This window comes from Poecilia reticulata, chromosome 10 (genome assembly GCF_904066995.2).
Source record: "Poecilia reticulata chromosome 10, P_reticulata-male-v2, whole genome shotgun sequence".
Classification (NCBI taxonomy): Eukaryota; Metazoa; Chordata; class Actinopteri; order Cyprinodontiformes; family Poeciliidae; genus Poecilia; species Poecilia reticulata.
The window spans coordinates 3,339,421-3,357,114 of record NC_088839.1 but is presented as its reverse complement, the minus strand read 5'-3'; the positions used below and the strand labels follow the sequence as shown (position 1 = coordinate 3,357,114).

General features: G+C 43.1%; 1 protein-coding gene across 3 annotated transcripts; it reads left to right on the top strand.

The window, feature by feature from the left end:
* Positions 1 to 1,017: 1,017 nt before the first annotated feature.
* On the top strand, positions 1,018 to 15,783 carry elf2a (E74-like factor 2a (ets domain transcription factor)). 3 transcript variants are annotated; one of them, XM_017307272.2, is made up of 9 exons: positions 1,018 to 1,334; positions 3,444 to 3,527; positions 6,828 to 7,071; positions 7,374 to 7,481; positions 7,792 to 7,908; positions 9,124 to 9,207; positions 9,339 to 9,531; positions 9,655 to 9,909; positions 12,334 to 15,783. In XM_017307272.2, exons 2-9 carry the CDS (start codon positions 3,453 to 3,455, stop codon positions 12,872 to 12,874), a joined length of 1,617 nt encoding a protein of 538 aa, XP_017162761.1. In that variant the 5' UTR covers positions 1,018 to 1,334; positions 3,444 to 3,452; the 3' UTR covers positions 12,875 to 15,783. The 3 variants fall into 3 exon arrangements, with proteins under 3 accessions (XP_017162761.1, XP_017162762.1, XP_008418210.1); XM_017307273.2 differs by having other exon boundaries at positions 6,825 to 7,071; positions 7,795 to 7,908; XM_008419988.3 differs by having other exon boundaries at positions 1,019 to 1,334; positions 6,825 to 7,071.
* The last annotated feature ends 1,911 nt before the right edge of the window (positions 15,784 to 17,694 follow it).

Genomic DNA, 17,694 nt, shown 5'->3' with positions numbered 1-17,694 from the left:
GCAAGGTCAGTACGACAGGTTCAGATCGTCAGGATGTTCTGGGCAATACTGCTGTTTGGTTACGATGTTCTGATGAGAACCCATGATCAGGGAGAACTTGCAATCTCTGCAGGAAGACCCAGTTTGAGATTCAAGCCCTTCCCCAGTGATAGCAGAGTCTTGTAACTTGTCATCAATGCTTCGTGGTTTACTTCTAAAGACCGATGCTATTGTTAAAGTGTGTGTTTACTTGCTCTAAAACACTGGAAGACCTTCTAGGATCCCTTCAGTAAAACTATTAATCTATATTAATAGATTAATAGTAATCTATTAATCTATTAATATTTCAGACTTGAAGTCTATTTCAGGAGACTTTGAAGTCTCCTGAAATATTCAAAAGGAACTGAAATGACTCTGATAGAAGCCTACGGAAGTAGTAGCAATGAGGTGTGAACATCCTCTGTCCCTTCCAACGTTGACAAAACGTTGACAAAACGTTTTGTCAACGTTTTGTCCCAAATCAGTCCCTTTGTTTAAAGGGACTGATTTGGGACGGGCTCACACAACATTGGATCTTAATCATCAGAAAGGTGAAGAGTGATGGATACTCTAGCTTTTCCCCACAGTCCAAACCTTGACTGTTAGGTTGATTGAATACTCTAAATTACTCTTGGGTGTGTGTGTGTGTGTGTGTGTGTGTGTGTGTGTGTGTGTGTGTGTGTGTGTGTGTGTGTGTGTGTGTGTGTGTGTGTGTGTGTTGTTTGTGTGATGGTATGACTACCTGTCCCAGAGTGCCAATGAAAAGAGACTAAAATTTGAGGGTTAACATTTATCCTTTAATTTCCCTCATAAATCTCACTGCAGTAACTACAGTTGGGGATTTCTTTAAAGATTTTCGGAGTCAAATTGATCATCATTTACTTTCGAAAAAGCTTCTTAAAACGCTTAGATTTGAGATAAGTGAACGCGTTCTCCTTCACACTCCACTAGATGGCGCTTGAGCTGCTGCCCAGATCTGGAGAGTTTGTTTCTACGTCCGTTCGTCTGACGTCAAGGCGGTCTGTGCTTTGACCCGTTGAATCATTTGTAGCAGAGAGGCGGCACACCGGAAAGCTAACGGGTAGCAGAACTCCATCGGAAATAGAAGCCTGACTTCGAAATCTGTGTGGCATATCGACCTGTACATTCAATCTCCAGAAGATTAATAGGTACCTGCGTAGGGACTTCCGCGGCAACGAGGCCTTGGAAACACCTACAGAAGCGAGCGAAAGGAGCGTTTTGGTCACGTCAAGCTAACTTGGGCCCTAGCTGCTGCTAGCAGTGGAGCTCACTTCCCGCAAGCAAAGCAAAACAAGGTAAGAGAAGAAAACCCACAACACGGGCACATCACTCTGAAAGCTCACGGTCCCCGCTGTTTAAGGCTATTTACTGGAATAGCCTTAAAGTTTAATGTCTCAAAACGAGTAGCAGTGTTTTAGCAGCTAACCAGTTGCTAGCTCTCTGAAGCTGAATAAAAATAACCACAGCAAGGTTCTAGTGTTGTGTTTTACTGCAAAAATGAATGTTGACTTGCTTTTAAAAGTTGAATACTCTTCTGAACAGCAGTGAGTAAACAGACCTGGTATCTAAGCGCAGAGAGGAGCTAACTGTAGCCACGGAGACTGCAGTGACAGACGGGTCGCACTGAGCTCTGATCCCGCTCAGAAAGTAAACACTAGCTGCAGATGGAGAACTAACTAGAGTTCCTCACCCATCAGCGTCTTCTGGTTTGACGGAGTTCAAAGTTTAATAAGTCACAGTTTTAATTATGCATAGCTTGTTTTGGCAGGCAGTCAGCTAACATGTTGTTTTGCTGTTTTCTCGGAGCTACAGAATCGCTGCCTTGTTTACAGTAAAGCTGTGAGGACACTGCGGCTCAGCTGGTACTCGATTCGTGCTAACTCAACGTTAAATGGTGATTTTGTGCTCAACATTAACTTGTAGCTACAACTAGCGCAAACGACCACATGCTTGCTTTGGGACCGTTTGGAGTCTGTTCATGCAGGACTTCCAGCAGCAGCAGATGATTGTCGTGGTCATAGTAGTGATCAGGTACAGCAGGGAGGCTGAGCTGGTGTGTTCAGAAGAACCCAAAGACAGACTGTCCTCTAAGATCTGTCTGTAGCTGTCGGAGTGACAGAAAGCTGTGATGCCAGGAGTCCTGGTGACCTGAACTTTGAGTGTGATGGCTGGATATTAATATCCTTCTTACCTCTTGATCAGTTTTCACTCTCCTACCTGTGTGCTGCATTAGCTTGTAGTGCAATGAGCTGATGATGATGAAGCTTAGGATGTTCTTTCTTTTAGGGCTAAAACAATTAGTTGGGTTAATAAGATGGATTGATTATTGAGTTGACTAATTTAGTAATCAATTCATTGTTAATTGGAGTATACAGATTCTAAAAATGCCACTTGGAAGACTGAAACTGTACAAAAAAATCTATTCATTTTGCATTTAGATAAAAAATTCTTTGTAAATCTGTTCTACCTGGAACTCTTCTAGTGACAGTTTTACCTTCACTTGGCTCAGATTCTGTAATAAAAAAAAACAAAAACTCCACCCCCCTTCAAATTAAGCACCTTTTCCAATCCGGTTATTAGTTGCTTGGTCAGTAGATCAGCCCTAGCCTTTTAAAAATGTCTAAAGTGTGGAGAAAAGCTGTTGGCGAGCGTATTTTCTCCTCTCATGCTCCTTTTCAGTGGAACAACCTTTCTCTGGACCCCAGGCAGGCTGGGTCTGTGAATGGTTTTAAAGTTAAAGAGCCACTTGTTTATGCTTTATAAACTCTGCTTCCATGTTTATGGAAACATGGAACTGTATGGGAACGAGTTTTATTTGTTTTTAATCTGCACTGTTTTATTTTGTCTTTTATTTTCTTGCAACCCTTAGCTGCTTTGAATTAAAGCGCTTTACAAATAAAGTTATTGTTATTATTGTATTGGAAGTATTTTTTAGCTGCAGATGCATTCTTTGCTGCAAATGATCAAGCGTTCACTAAAGGAGTGCTGTTATTATATTTTAAGAAATTACATGTTTTTCTTGTTTAAAAGAATTGAAGTGTTATGCTTTTTTGTGCATTTTTAAAAATTCATTTAACCACCTCAAGTGGTTAAATAAAACATCTGTAGAAATATTTTTAGATTAGTGGATTACTAAAATAATAGTTAGTTGTTGGCAGTCCTACTTTCTTGACATTATTGACTTAAAGTGAGAGTTGTTGAAGCAGTTGTTGTTGTTGATGATGAAGTGGTAGTTGTTGTTGTAGCAGTAGTTGGTTTTGACCGTAACCTTACCGTCTCACATCAGCCCCAGGCTTTCCCTTGACATTGATCTTGTTCAAACACATTCGGAACACAAACGGCACACTTCCCTCAGCTTGAGTTGACCTCCTGACCTCTGGCACGCTCTTCTCTCTCTTTAACAGGAATGAGGGATGAATTCTGTGGTGGTGTCAGATGGAGGAGGAAACATAGTGGAGTATGTCACTGTGGTTGAAGAGTCTCAGCAGGTAAACCTCTTCTAGTCTTTGTAATCTACAAATTAAAACAAGATCAATAATTGTTTTATTGCTTTTTTTCTTTTCTCTTGTTCTACCAAAAATTGGATGATTAAAGTCTTCAGTCTGGTTCTTTGGAGCCATCTATCCCTTTTATTGAATGAGAATTTTGCTTACAGATGTCATAATTCATTCTATTTGTTGTTTTGCTTATTTATTTTCAATAATTAAAATGTATTTGCCTTGGTAATGCATCTTGAGTGTGGTGGAACTCTGGGAATCAGTCATAATTAAAATACTCTGAGGACATAGAAGTTTTTTTTTTTACTGCAGTGGGTCTGTTTTCTCAGCGCAAATCAATCTTTCTTCCAGTGACCCACTACAGAAAGATCAGAACTGCTTCCATCTGCTGACTCTCACTCAGACACATCTGCTCAGTGTGCATATAGAGTGGACACATTCAATATACATTAGAATATCACAGAAAAGTCATTTCAGGAACTTTATCACATATGAAACACATTATAAGTAAATACAGATGGATGTTTGAAAGTTTTTATGTCTGTTAATTATAATGAGTTTCTGCTTACAGTTACTGAAAACATAACATTTTTAATTAGAATATTGTAGCAGACCAATAAAACAAACTGGTTTTAAGAACAGAAGTTTGGTCTTAATTAACATTGTGTTTAATACTTGCTATTCTGACAAATGAAACCAATCAGAACGTATATTCTGTATGTTTTGAAAATGGCTGTGTATTCAGCTAGATGACAGAGCAGTCTCACATGTCTCTGTTATGTCCAATCACTGCATCAATATGGAATTATTAATGTCCATATCCAAGTTAATCTAAAAATCTGCACATTTCTGCAGAAACCTGCCGGTTCTGTCAGCTGCGGCTTCACAGTGCTGGTCATAAGAAAACATTCACCTCTGGTTTTTCATGAGCAGCCAGCTGTGTTTCCAGGTAGTTGGCTTCAGATTGAATTTTAAGCCTGGCCCATTTTTTTGGGTGGAACATTTCAGCAACAAGGCAGTTCAACCTGCTGTACACCATAAAACATACAATAACCAGTTATGAAACAAACAATAAACCTTACATGTGCCATCATCAAAATCCTCAAGCAAGTACAATTAAATGTATTGATCAATGTTCCAGTTCTGAATCAATGGTAACTCTGGACAGTTGGATTGTTGGCTGTAATTTACACAAATTCTGTGTGTCAGCAGTTTGTTCCAGATTAGTGGAGCATAGAAGCTGAATACTGTTTCTCTGTGTTTGGTTCTGGTTCTGGTTCTAGGGATGCAGAGCAGACCAGAACCACAAACAGTTGTTAACAAAGGAGTCTCATTTTCAGCCAGAAGCAACATTTCAGATTCAAGAATACTTTATTAATCCCAAAGGGAAATTTGAATATTGTTGTAACTCATGTTTTACTTTTCTGTTGCTTATTTCTCGGTTTCATAAAAACAGCCAAGAGTACGAATAATTTTGAGCTGAAAACAAGCAGAGTTAATATAATTTATGCTTGAAGCTATTGATTCTGGAGTAGAAATATTTTTTTTGTTTGAAGTGCATTATATTTCAGATGGTTGTTTAACACCAAGTGATGCAACGAGCAGCTTCTCATTTTAATCAAACATGTCTGAAGTGACCCATCCTGTTGTCATGGAGAAAATCTTGACATGGTTAGAGAATAGGCTGGGTTTACTAGTAAAAGTCAGAATATTTCCACAGTGCAAAGGGACTAACAAGCTATAACACTATAAGGAAACAGCAAAAAAGCTTCAGTTTGCGAAGAAGTGCACTGATTGGTCCTCTGGAGCTCTGTAAGAAGGTCATGGGCTCTTCTGCATAAGCAAAAAGTGGCTTTCTTGCTTCCGCTTTGAGTTTCTATGACAGCTAGAAAAGACAAAGTCATATTTCAGAAGCAAATAATCAATACTCTGAACATTGCTGTCTTCCTGATATAATGGGTTTTTAAGTTTTCATGGATTTCCAAATGATCCTGAATTAAGAAGACGGTGGCTTGAAAATATTCCCCACGACAAGTTAAAGCTAACGCCGCACAGCAAAGTTTGCAGCCTTCTCTTCACTCCAGATGAGCTTCTTTAGCCTAAAACTACCAGGGAGAGACGGATGGTAAGTAAAGGAGCCGTCCCCAAGTTATTTGGGATCACATGGAATCACTTCTGTATTCAGACTAAAAGAGCGAGTGTATGGGAACGAGTGAGCAGACCAGGGCCAGACAGCAGAGCAACTGATCCGCCTGTCCTGCTGTAAACACCATTCTATCTGAGCTCTTTGCAAGAAGCATAAAAAAGTAACAAAACTAAATAACACAGAAACCTTAAGGAACACGGCCATATTTTTCTAAAAACAACAACTTTGAGCCTGAACAGCCAGCTGAACTGGAACTCTAACAATTCCCAGAGCTGCCGTACTGTTGAGCTGTGAGGCTTGTTGTGCTTCCTCATGCTTCGAAAGCAAAAAGCCCAAACCGTAATCTCACCTGTTAATTTCTCACTGTTTGACACTAACGACAACACACACACATAATATACTTGAAAATAAATACAAAATAGGGTAAAAATATTGTGAATGGATTAAAATGTTTAGATACTTAAATAGCACATTTTTAATAAGAAAAATGTCCCAAGAATATTGCCTACTAGCATAAGCTAAAGTTAATGTTGGCCACAAAGTTTAAAGAAAGTAAAACTCACCTTCGTATCTGTGGATATATAACGATTCTTACATCTTAAAATCTTTCTCCAGCTTATTTGTTGGGGCTTTGGATCGTTCATCATTAATTGTGACCTTGGGCAAGCCCTGCAAGCACATGGGGTAGAATGCCATTTTCAATAGACTGGAAGCTACCGAGCCGCTTATCCTCGAACGCAGAAGTTCACATGCAAAGAACCCCTTGCAGAGAGAAGAGAGGCAGATGAAGGGAAGCCTGTGGTGGCAGCATTATGATGTGGGGCTTCTGCAGCTGGTCTGGGTGAGAATCAGCTCAGTAGTTTGACCCCCATCATCACCACCTAATGGTGGTGAAAAGCTGGGCAGGGTGGACGACTATGAGGGGCCTCGTGTCCACTGAGATGTTTATGTTGAGACGTTTTCACTATGACACAGAGGAAGGAAATACTGATCCCAGATTAGCGCCACAGCTCCACAATCTATCGCCTGTATCTGAAACACCGACGGACGGCAGGAAGTCAGGACTTCATGCCAGAGGAGATCATAACTCTGGAAACTCTCATTGCTCTCTTCTTTGTCTAATGTGTGTCGACCTGGTGCAGCAGGCTGCCGAGGAGGAGGAGGTGGTGCAGCAGGACGGAGAGGCTGTGATCATGGTGGAGGAGGAAGAAGAGGAGGGGGTGGTGCTGCAAGAAGAGGAGGGGTCTCCGGCCGTCATCGTGGAGGAGGTGCCCAGCGCCCAGGTGGAGGAGTGCTACTCGGCCCAGGTCCTGGTATACGACGACGGGACGTACCTGATGCAGGACGTGGCTGAGGAGCAGGAGGTGGTGACGGAGGCGGCTGAGTCCGGTGAGTCCTCCACTCTCTGACTGCTGGCCTAGGCTGCCCTCTGCTGGCAGGAAGCAGGCGTCGCCATTCAGACCCACTTACAGGAAACAGGAAGGGAGGAGCAGACTTCTTCTGCAGATCTCAGACCAGGAAGTAAACATTTCAAAATAGTGGCTGGCATTGCTGCAACTTCTGAATTCAGCTATTTTCACAGCAAATAGGTCAGGAAGTGGGTTCTGGATGACCCAGGTCTGACCTGAGCACCTCTGCTCAGTGAGCCAGGGGTTGTTGCTTTGACCACCTCTTATTTGCTCTGTTTGCAGTGGAGATGTCAGGCCACGACATGGTGTGCTTTGACAAAACCTTTGAGGCAGCTGAAGCTCTGCTACACATGGAATCACCCGGAGGCCTTCACAATGACCGCAGCACAGGTAAACACTGCCAGCTCTCTGACTGAATATCCTGCTGTAGGATAGATTCAGACATTTCACAAAGAATAGCACCAATATTATAACCATAAACAGAAGTTTGGAAAATTAATTGTAGTTTCTTTTTTTCTTTTGTTGTTTTCTCAGTTTATGTTGAATCAGAGGCTGTTTTAACTGAATTGTTCCAACAGAAATAATATTGTATTTGTCGTTTGTCTCATGTTGGTTGAATAATCAGAGTTGAAAGCTAACCATAGTGTAAAGTCTGTGGTGTGCAGCAGGTAAAGCATGTAAATGTGTCTTATCTGTTCAGCAGAGGATGTGATGATGGAGACTGTGGTGGAGGTTTCTACTGAGTGTGGGCCCATCGAGGAGGACTCCTTCCCCATCCCTCCTGACTGTGAACCTGCTGCCAAGAAGAAGAGAGGAGGTCAGTGTGTGAATGTTCTGGACATTTAGCTCCAGGAAACCAGCCTTTTTACAGTCGCATCATGTTTTTATATCCTTCCTTTACCTATTGAAATGGTTCAGTAGTGTCTGTATGAAGTGGAACATTGCTGCTTCAGTCTGAATTCCTTGTTACTGTAGCTCCACAGGTGCATTTGAAAGCAACTTAATTTGTCTCTTTAAATGCTGCTGATGCGCTGCACTCAAACCTGTTCGGACATTTTTGTAGTTTGATAGCAGAGATTCGATTATCTACTGGCAGAGGAACCTTTTGTTCCCAAATTGATTAAAAGATGTCAACAATATTTGAACACAAACTACATGTCAGATACCTTTTAGAAACATGAATACTGCCAAAATATGAAAGAATTGAAAATGATCCCCCAACATAGATAGCAAGTTAGCTAGCACTAACAACATCACTGAAGGCATTTGGATCATGCAGGGTTTCCCCCAGAAAACTTGCTACGCCCTGTGGTCAGGGCACCATGGCGGTCCACCGGGGTTTGTATTAAAAGATGTTTAGTTGATGGGAAATGTAAAATATCCCTGAGTAATTATGTTACTGGAAGACACTGTCAACAATACTCAAACCCACAACTATTGAATCGTACAAACAACAAATAAAAATAAAATTAAATTAAAATAAAATAAAATAAATGTTAATTATTTGCACTTCTGTTTAATCCAAATTAAGTCATCAGTTAGTGGATCTAAAACATGATGTAAAATATTTAGAACCTGTCCAAGGCATAAATGAACTAAGAGAATATTAATGCAGTTAAACTAGATTCACCGGTTTCTGTATACATAAGTTAAACCATTTTAAATTGTTTAACATTTAAATTTAAGATTTTAAGTAGCTGGCAAGTTTACTTTGTAAAAGTTCAAAGTTCATAGTTAGATTGTTTTACTACCACAGCTATAATCTGATGCTGTGAGTTTAATCTTTGACTTTTATCTCTATTTGTCCCCAAATATAAATTGGTAAACTACAATTATATTTGACTGCTCAGCCAATTAAACTAGGCCCTCTTCTCCAAGATTTCACCAGATCCATGTTGAATTGCTCTTAGCAGTGCTAATGTACTTAGCAGCAAGAGGGGCCCCTAAATCAAATTCTGCTCCAGGTCTCATTCAACAGCAATAGGAGAGAAGAGAGGAAATAAAAACTAATATTGGTGTGTGTTGAACGCAGGTGGACGTAAACCCAAAACGCAGCAGCCTGCCTCCAACGGCTCCTATGACTTGGGGATCAAGAAGAGACCGCGGGAAGGAAAAGGTTTGCTCTAGTTTCCTATCCTAAGCCTCATTCTGCAGGAACGCTCCCTTCATCTGGTTTTCATGCTGTTGTGTGTGTGTGTGCGTGTGTGTGTGTGTGTGTGTGTGTGTGTGTGTGCACGCGCTCTTTAGGAAACACCACATATCTGTGGGAGTTCCTGCTGGAGCTGCTGCAGGATAAAAACACCTGTCCCAGGTACATCAAGTGGATGCAGAGAGACAAAGGCATCTTCAAGCTGGTGGACTCCAAGGCCGTGTCAAGGCTGTGGGGGAAGCACAAGAACAAGCCCGACATGAACTATGAGACCATGGGCCGCGCCCTGAGGTCAGCTCCTGCTACACACACACATCAAGTCACTTATGACTGGCTGATACAAAGTTGCTTCCGTTTTCTTTTTATTTATTAATTGATTGGAATGATAATCCAGCTTTAACCTTTTCGTTGCAGGTATTACTACCAGCGAGGCATCCTCGCAAAGGTCGAGGGTCAGCGACTTGCTTACCAGTTTAAAGAAATGCCCAAAAACATCCGTGTGATTGACGACGACGAGGGAGGCATGGACATAAAGGTGGAGGACAGTGAGGTCATTGTGTCCAGCCAGCTCCCGGTTCACCAGCAGAGCCCTGCCAGCCTAAGCACCCCTGTTAGCACCCAGCCCCAGCAGACCTACGTCACAGTCATCCCCAGCAACGCCTCCACCAGGTCTGACGCACCACACTGTCTCACTTTAGGGCGGGGCCGTATGGCTTTAAAAATATATATATATATATTTTTTTTTTTTTCATACCAGATTTGCGTAAATTTTTATTTTCTTAAAAAGATGTTATAAATGTTGACTTGATCTGAATACCAAGTCCTAATAAACACAAGCTGAAAAACATTAAGGCAAAACAACATGGTACACAATCACTCTGAACCACAGAACCCAAGGAGTGCATTGGTGAAAAAAAGATCACAATTTTCCAAATATGAAATCTTCAGAAACAGAAAATTTGACTAATCTATAAACTCGATTATTATTTGATTGGCCAATAAGTCAACAAACAGCATCTCCAGCACTGTTTTCAAACCCTGTCAAGATCTGCCCATTCTTACAGCCACGTAGTGAGGAACACACAGCAACACACAGGAACACACAGGAACACACAGGAACACACAGGAACACACAGGAACACACAGCAACACACAGCAACACACAGCAACACACAGGAACACACAGCAACACACAGGAACACACAGGAACACACAGCAACACACAGGAACACACAGGAACACACAGGAACACACAGGAACACACAGGAACACACAGGAACACGCAGAAACACGCAGAAACACGCAGGAACACACAGGAACACACAGCAACACACAGGAACACACAGGAACACACAGGAACACACAGGAACACACAGGAACACGCAGGAACACACAGGAACACACAGGAACACACAGGAACACACAGGAACACACAGGAACACACAGGAACACGCAGGAACACACAGGAACACGCAGGAACACGCAGGAACACACAGGAACACGCAGGAACACACAGGAACACGCAGGAACACGCAGGAACACACAGGAACACACAGGAACACGCAGGAACACGCAGGAACACGCAGGAACACGCAGGAACACGCAGGAACACACAGGAACACACAGGAACACACAGGAACACGCAGGAACACGCAGGAACACACAGGAACACACAGGAACACGCAGGAACACGCAGGAACACACAGGAACACGCAGGAACACGCAGGAACACGCAGGAACACGCAGGAACACGCAGGAACACGCAGGAACACGCAGGAACACACAGGAACACACAGGAACACGCAGGAACACGCAGGAACACGCAGGAACACACAGGAACACACAGGAACACACAGGAACACACAGGAACACACAGGAACACACAGGAACACGCAGGAACACGCAGGAACACGCAGGAACACGCAGGAACACGCAGGAACACGCAGGAACACGCAGGAACACGCAGGAACACGCAGGAACACGCAGGAACACGCAGGAACACGCAGGAACACGCAGGAACACGCAGGAACACGCAGGAACACGCAGGAACACGCAGGAACACACAGGAACACGCAGGAACACGCAGGAACACGCAGGAACACGCAGAACACACAGGAACACGCAGGAACACGCAGGAACACACAGGAACACGCAGGAACACACAGGAACACGCAGGAACACGCAGGAACACACAGGAACACGCAGGAACACACAGGAACACACAGGAACACACAGGAACACGCAGGAACACACAGGAACACGCAGGAACACGCAGGAACACGCAGGAACACGCAGGAACACACAGGAACACGCAGGAACACGCAGGAACACGCAGGAACACACAGGAACACACTGCCAGTGGACACAACCAACTGGGCTAGAAGCTAATCAGACGTTAGCAAGCTGGAGTGACTCTGGATGACAGAGAAGGAGCTTTAGACTATTCTTACATGAGTCTGCTGTCTGGGAACTGCTGGTATTTTCAGATGTTGATTGGTGAAAATTTTCATGTTTAGACAAAACATTGAGTTTTATAGTTGTCATATCCGGCTACTAGTTGGCACTGTGATTTTAGCACATCATTGAGACCTGAATGCTCTTTGACCTTTAGCTTCCACCTCATTTAGAAAACAGCAATCCGTCTCAGATGAACCAGGTGCTCATATAACTCATATGCTCCATGTTAGAGGTTGTTAAACTGAACAGGTTAAGTAGCACACAGTACAATGCTGCCCACCGTTATTTTTGTTCATGCCCTGAACAAACCCTAAAGCTGAGTGTTCTGTGTTTGCTTTCACATCTCCATGTGGGATGTCCTTAAAAGTTCCACTCAGTCCTGATTTCAAATAGTGACCATGTCAGAGACTTTGACCAGCAGATGTATGAACAACGTATGAAATCAACAAAAATGTTCCAGTTTGAATGAAAACCGGCTCAGTCTAAACGGGTCACAGCAGTAATTCTAGTGGTGCCACAATGACCCAAAGTGACCTGGCCGTGTGTCTCAGTCAGTCAGCTGCTTCTCACTTACATGATAGAAGCTGATGTGCCTCAGCTTCATGACCCCTGACCTCTTCCGTTCTTCTCCCACAGGCCCATCCGAGCCATGCCACTGGTCATGACCAACTCTCTAGGCCAGGTGACACTAAACTCCTCCCCCATCCTCACCACCACAGGCGTCCCAGTGACCGTAGCAAAGGCCTCCACCAGCGCTCCGCCCAAGCTGGTGATCCAGGCGCTGCCCACCATGCTGCCAGCCGGCTCCAAGGCTGGAGAAAAGATCACCATCATCACCATCCCAGCCAACCAGCTGGCCACGCTAATGCAGACTAACAACCCAGGCCAGGTAGCTCAGATCATCCAGGCTAAGCAGGTGGCCACCCAGCTGCCTCCAGCCGCCATCAAGCCGGCCGCCGTCCAGCTGGCGCCCAGCCGGACCGCGCCGCAGCTCATCCTGGCCAAACCAGCCACAGTCGCCCAGGCTCTGCCGCAGCTCTCAGTGCAGGTGGGCCAGCCTCACCCTGCACCCCCCTCCACCCCCACACAGCAGCATCCCCAGCCCCAAGCAGCACAATCAGAGGGGGCGGAGCCTCCACTCCTCTCCAGCCCAGCAGCAGCAGAGGCATCGTCCTGAAAACCTGACCTGAGCAGGGGTGGGTGGCAGCAGGGGGAATGGGGGGTTTGGGCAATGGAGTGGGGGTACTGCAGGAAGTGACTGTAGACTCTGCTCAGGAAATGAAGGACACGTCCTCTCTCTACACCTTCAGATGAGAACTGCTTTATAATTGGCTGTAGTCACAGCGCTGCCCCCAGAGGATCAAAGGGACGATTGTACACACACACACACACACACACACACACACACACAGAGTTCCCTCAGCGCTCAAATAACATGGGCAGCCTTAGATTGTAAATGGAAATCTGTCTTTTTGTAATCAGCCCTGATATAAAGACTTTGTGGTGTAAAAACATTTTTGATACTCAGCAGCTTAAACGAGGATTCAGACGTTGGTTCAGTCTCCAGACGTCCTTCTGGGGGGACACACACACTCACACCCACACACACACAAAGCCCCTCTGCTTCAGCTGCTTGACTTCAGAGTGAAGAGCAGAGAACACTATGCAAAGCCTGAAGAGAGGTTTATCTCATCATCATCTGACTCTGTCCCCTGCTGGCCACAAACACAAGTTTGTGGGACTTGTCTCTTTATTGTCCAATCAGAGGCTACATCAGCTTCTGCAGTCCATGGTTTCTTCTCAGCACCGTCGGTCTCTGCTTCTCTTTTTTTACTCTTCCTTAAAAGGGAATCAATAGGATGTCTGCATCCATGTCAGTGAACTAAGTAAGCCCTGCATTTGAAGCATAATATACTATTTTTTTTCTTGTACTATCAGTGTATTGAAGTAGATTTTACTGAAATATGTATTATAAAAAATACAAATGTGAAAGAAAACAGTGTGACTTTTTATTCAGGTGTGTAGAAATGACTTCACAGCCTTGAGTACTGAGAAGTGAAAAGATGGAGGATCTTTACCAACAGCTGTACGTCATTTCAGTAATGTAGAATATAATTTATCTCTTTTACAACCGCAAGTGTTGCTTAATGTTGCAGATTTTCAGAATTTGTTTGAAAGTATATGTATTTTTTGTCTTTTTATTTTCTTAAAATCAAATGTTAAACAAACCTACATTGTGTAGGTATACATACGCGACAAGAACATACATTTTTCTTTGCACAATCAGGGTTTCCCCAGAAGATGGCGCCACTGGTAATCTATCTATTACAGGATGACCCAGTCCAGCCCTTTCTATCCTGGAACTTTGAGATGCTTCCTCACTCCAGCAGCTGAAGCAGTTTATTTGATTCAGGTGTTTTGGGGAAGGGATGCACTATACGATACAGGCTCTACTGCCTTGCAGCTAAAAGGTCCTGGGTTTGAATCCCAGCCAGGGCCATGGAGCTTGCATGTTCTTGTGCATGCATATGTTCTCTCCAGGTACTGTGGCTCCTTCCAACTGTTCAGACACATGCATGTCAAGTTAATTCCAGCTCTGTTGACTTTGGATTGTTCCTCTTTAGGTCCAAAAATTATAACTTCAGTTTTGTTTCTGTTTAGCTGGAGGTTGTTAAACTTGTTATCTCACATCCAGACATTTATCTGTTCTAAGCAGCTGGTCAGAGCTTGGATGGGTTCAGGGTCACTTGGTGACATCGTAATGTAAAGCACATGTGACTTCTGTCTGATGAGAAGTTGTTTATTTAAACAAATCAAATGAAGGGAAAAGCCAAAAGAAGACAATTTTCATGAATTTTATTTCTTCTGGGTTATGGTCAGTGAAAACCCAAAATCAGTTTAAGAAAAAGTGGATTGGCAAATGACTTGTCCAGCTCCCAGAGGCCAGGCTGCCATGCTCCAACACCACCAGGCTCTGACCTCCACCAGCAGGTGGGTGAAGTGTCTTATCCAAGTACACAAGATAGGCAGGCAGACAGAGCAGGAATTAAACTGGCAACCCATTGATTGAGGGATGAACTCCTCCCACTGTCACCACCATTGTCCCAAGTCAAATACTGCACATAGGCGCCGGAACAGGGGGGCAGAGGTTACTGACCCCCCACTTTACAGCCCTGCCCTGTCCGTCCGCTGGTCCCGCCAGACATTTACACAGGCTGCACACAACTCTGACAATCTGTGACTGACATCTCTGTGTTCATGCAGACAGAGATACAGATAAAACCTGCAGCATTGAGATCTGGACCAAATCTAAGGCTGTGAGGAAGGGGGCGCCGATTTATGTGTACATGCAGGGTCGCAACTAATATGTAGTAGCGACCTGCATGTACCTGTCTGTACCTGTCTGTTACGTCCACCAAGGGCACAACATACTTGAGGACACGAGACAAGAATGAGAGTTCAACAAAATATTTTATTCTTGAACTTTGGTTCAGCTGCTTCTGATTTTCTGTGAAGAAAAAGAGCTAAATGTCCTCAGTTTCCCGTGTCCCTAAAAAAACAAACAAAAAGTATTAACAGAAAGTTGGACCTGGTGAACCGATCAAACAGAACAAAACGGTACAGCAGGGGGCCAACCCTATACAGGACCGTCGAAGTCCTTACTGATGGGGGACTAAAGCAAAAAAGAACCTAATGCAAAAGAAAGATCGAAACCAGAACAACCCACCAGCCCAAAATCACAACACAGAAGCAAATAAACAAAGGCTAACAGAAATACCGCACAGCAGTCTGTTCACTAGTGATATTCCAACAACGCCGACGCGCCGGCGCATGCGTCAAGCCCATAGACCAACACCCGTGTCGGTGCGCGTATTGGTTTCAGCAAGTCACGTGACCAATACAGGAACTGTTTTGAAATGACACTGGATGCCAAACTGTGTTTATAAGGAAGCGAATCTGTCAAAAGCATTTTCCAAACAAATTCTTGATCTTTTACATTGTCATCTATGGAGCAGCTTCAAAGGAAATGTTTCCTCTGTGGGACCATTTTGATCTTATATTGGAAAATAAATTTGTTTTCATTTTTGTCGTTTCATCCGGTTCTCATCAGTTTCTACTTAATCTATCTGAACCCAAATTCAGCTGAAACTGACTTTTAGTTTACTTTCATATCATGTTCTGCAGGTTAAGTGTCGCATTTGTTTCACTAAACTGTCTTATTTAAATAAATCCACCTTTTCAATGCTGAGGCATTATGAGGCCAGGCATGAGAATGAAGTCCCAGATTCACCTATAAACTCAGATATGCAGCTATTCTACAAATTACTCAGTTGCTTATTATAAATTATTTTATATACAGTGAACCATCGCTGTAACGCGGTTCACTTTTCACGGTTTCGCTGCTTCGCTGATTTTTTTGTGCAGTTTTTTTTCCAGTGTTTTTCGTCCTAATTGACCATATGATTGGTAAAAACAGTCTCCGCGCTACCTGAGTGCCAATAACGTTACGGTGTTTAATTGGCCACTCAGGAGATGGAAACTGAAACTTTCAATGTCTGCTGGAAAAAAAAAAAAACTGTGGCCAGAGGCAGAACAAAACCTGACTGGAGGCTCGTTTGATGAGATCCGTCGCTCTGCCGTAGATCCAGCTGTGAATCTGTCGGAGCATCTGGAGGAGACGCTTTAATGACATGACTGCGGATCACATTAATGCCCGATTGACGCACACGCACATCCGCTGACCTGAAAACAGGTTTTGTTCTTTGGTTTCAATGTAGAGTATTTATTTATGCTGTGTAATAACTGTAAAAAATAAAGGTAACTACTTCACGGATTTCGCCTCACGGGTTATTTTCGGAACGCAACTACTAAGAAAAACAAGGGTTCGCTGTAAATGTAGTTTACTTTATTTTTTTCTACAGCAGAAGTTTTGTCAAAAAGCGTAACAGCCTTAATTTCAAAAGGTTGTAAAAACTTTTTTTTAATAAAAATGTGTGGGGGAAAAAACAGTCCATGCATCCTCATTCCTAACACATTCACTTACATTTTCACTTTATGGTACCATAAAGTACCATAAAGTCACATTCTTTATTGACTGTATATCAAATATATTTTAAATGTAACTGAAGATATGACATAATACAACATATAATATTCAATAAAAAACAAAGACTTAAATCTTATTGTACAGACTTGGTCATCAAATCACTACGTTGCCTGTAGGAATTTTTAATGTCCAGCAGGTGTCAGTATTGAGTGACACAGTATCGACACAGAATCAATACAGTGTTGCTATGAGTCGAAACGCCTCATGACGCCTCATTTACCCATCACTACTGGAGTCGTCAGCTGCGGCCCAGCGACTGGACGAGCGCGTCAAGACGCGTTCCGGGTGGTGGTGGAGCGAGCGGAAGCGAGCGGAAAGGCGGATCTCCAACATGTCGAAACCCAGCTTATTTACAGGCGGACAAACAGCGCCACAAATTAACGTAATCAAGTTAATTACCAAAAAAAAAAAGTTATCCAAACTCCAAAATATATTAACAAAAAGTCATTCAACTGAAGTCTATAAAAAAAAAAAAAAAAAAGAAAAAATAGACAAAAAATATCATAATGTGCCCGTAGCACACAACACGGTCTGAGACCCATGAGAAATTAAGTTCATGCAGGTCGGACACCTTCCACAAGCAGAGTAAAGTACACAAGGCTAAAGAAGCTGACTGTTGATGGTGCTGGACAAAAGTACATTGATGGAAAGTTGAATGGATGAAAAAAAATTGTGGATTTAAAAAATGAAGACAGGGTGAGCAAAGGGTGTTCAAGAGTTTGGTGGAGATTTTCAGGTCCCATGCAGACATATCCAGGTCATGTGCTACAGAGATATCATTTCATTTCAGATGAAAGTAAAGTTTTCATTTCATTTGGAGATCAAGGTGCCACAGTCTTCAGGAAGAGTGGAGAGGCACAGAAATGAAGTGCAATGTTAAGATTCCAAAG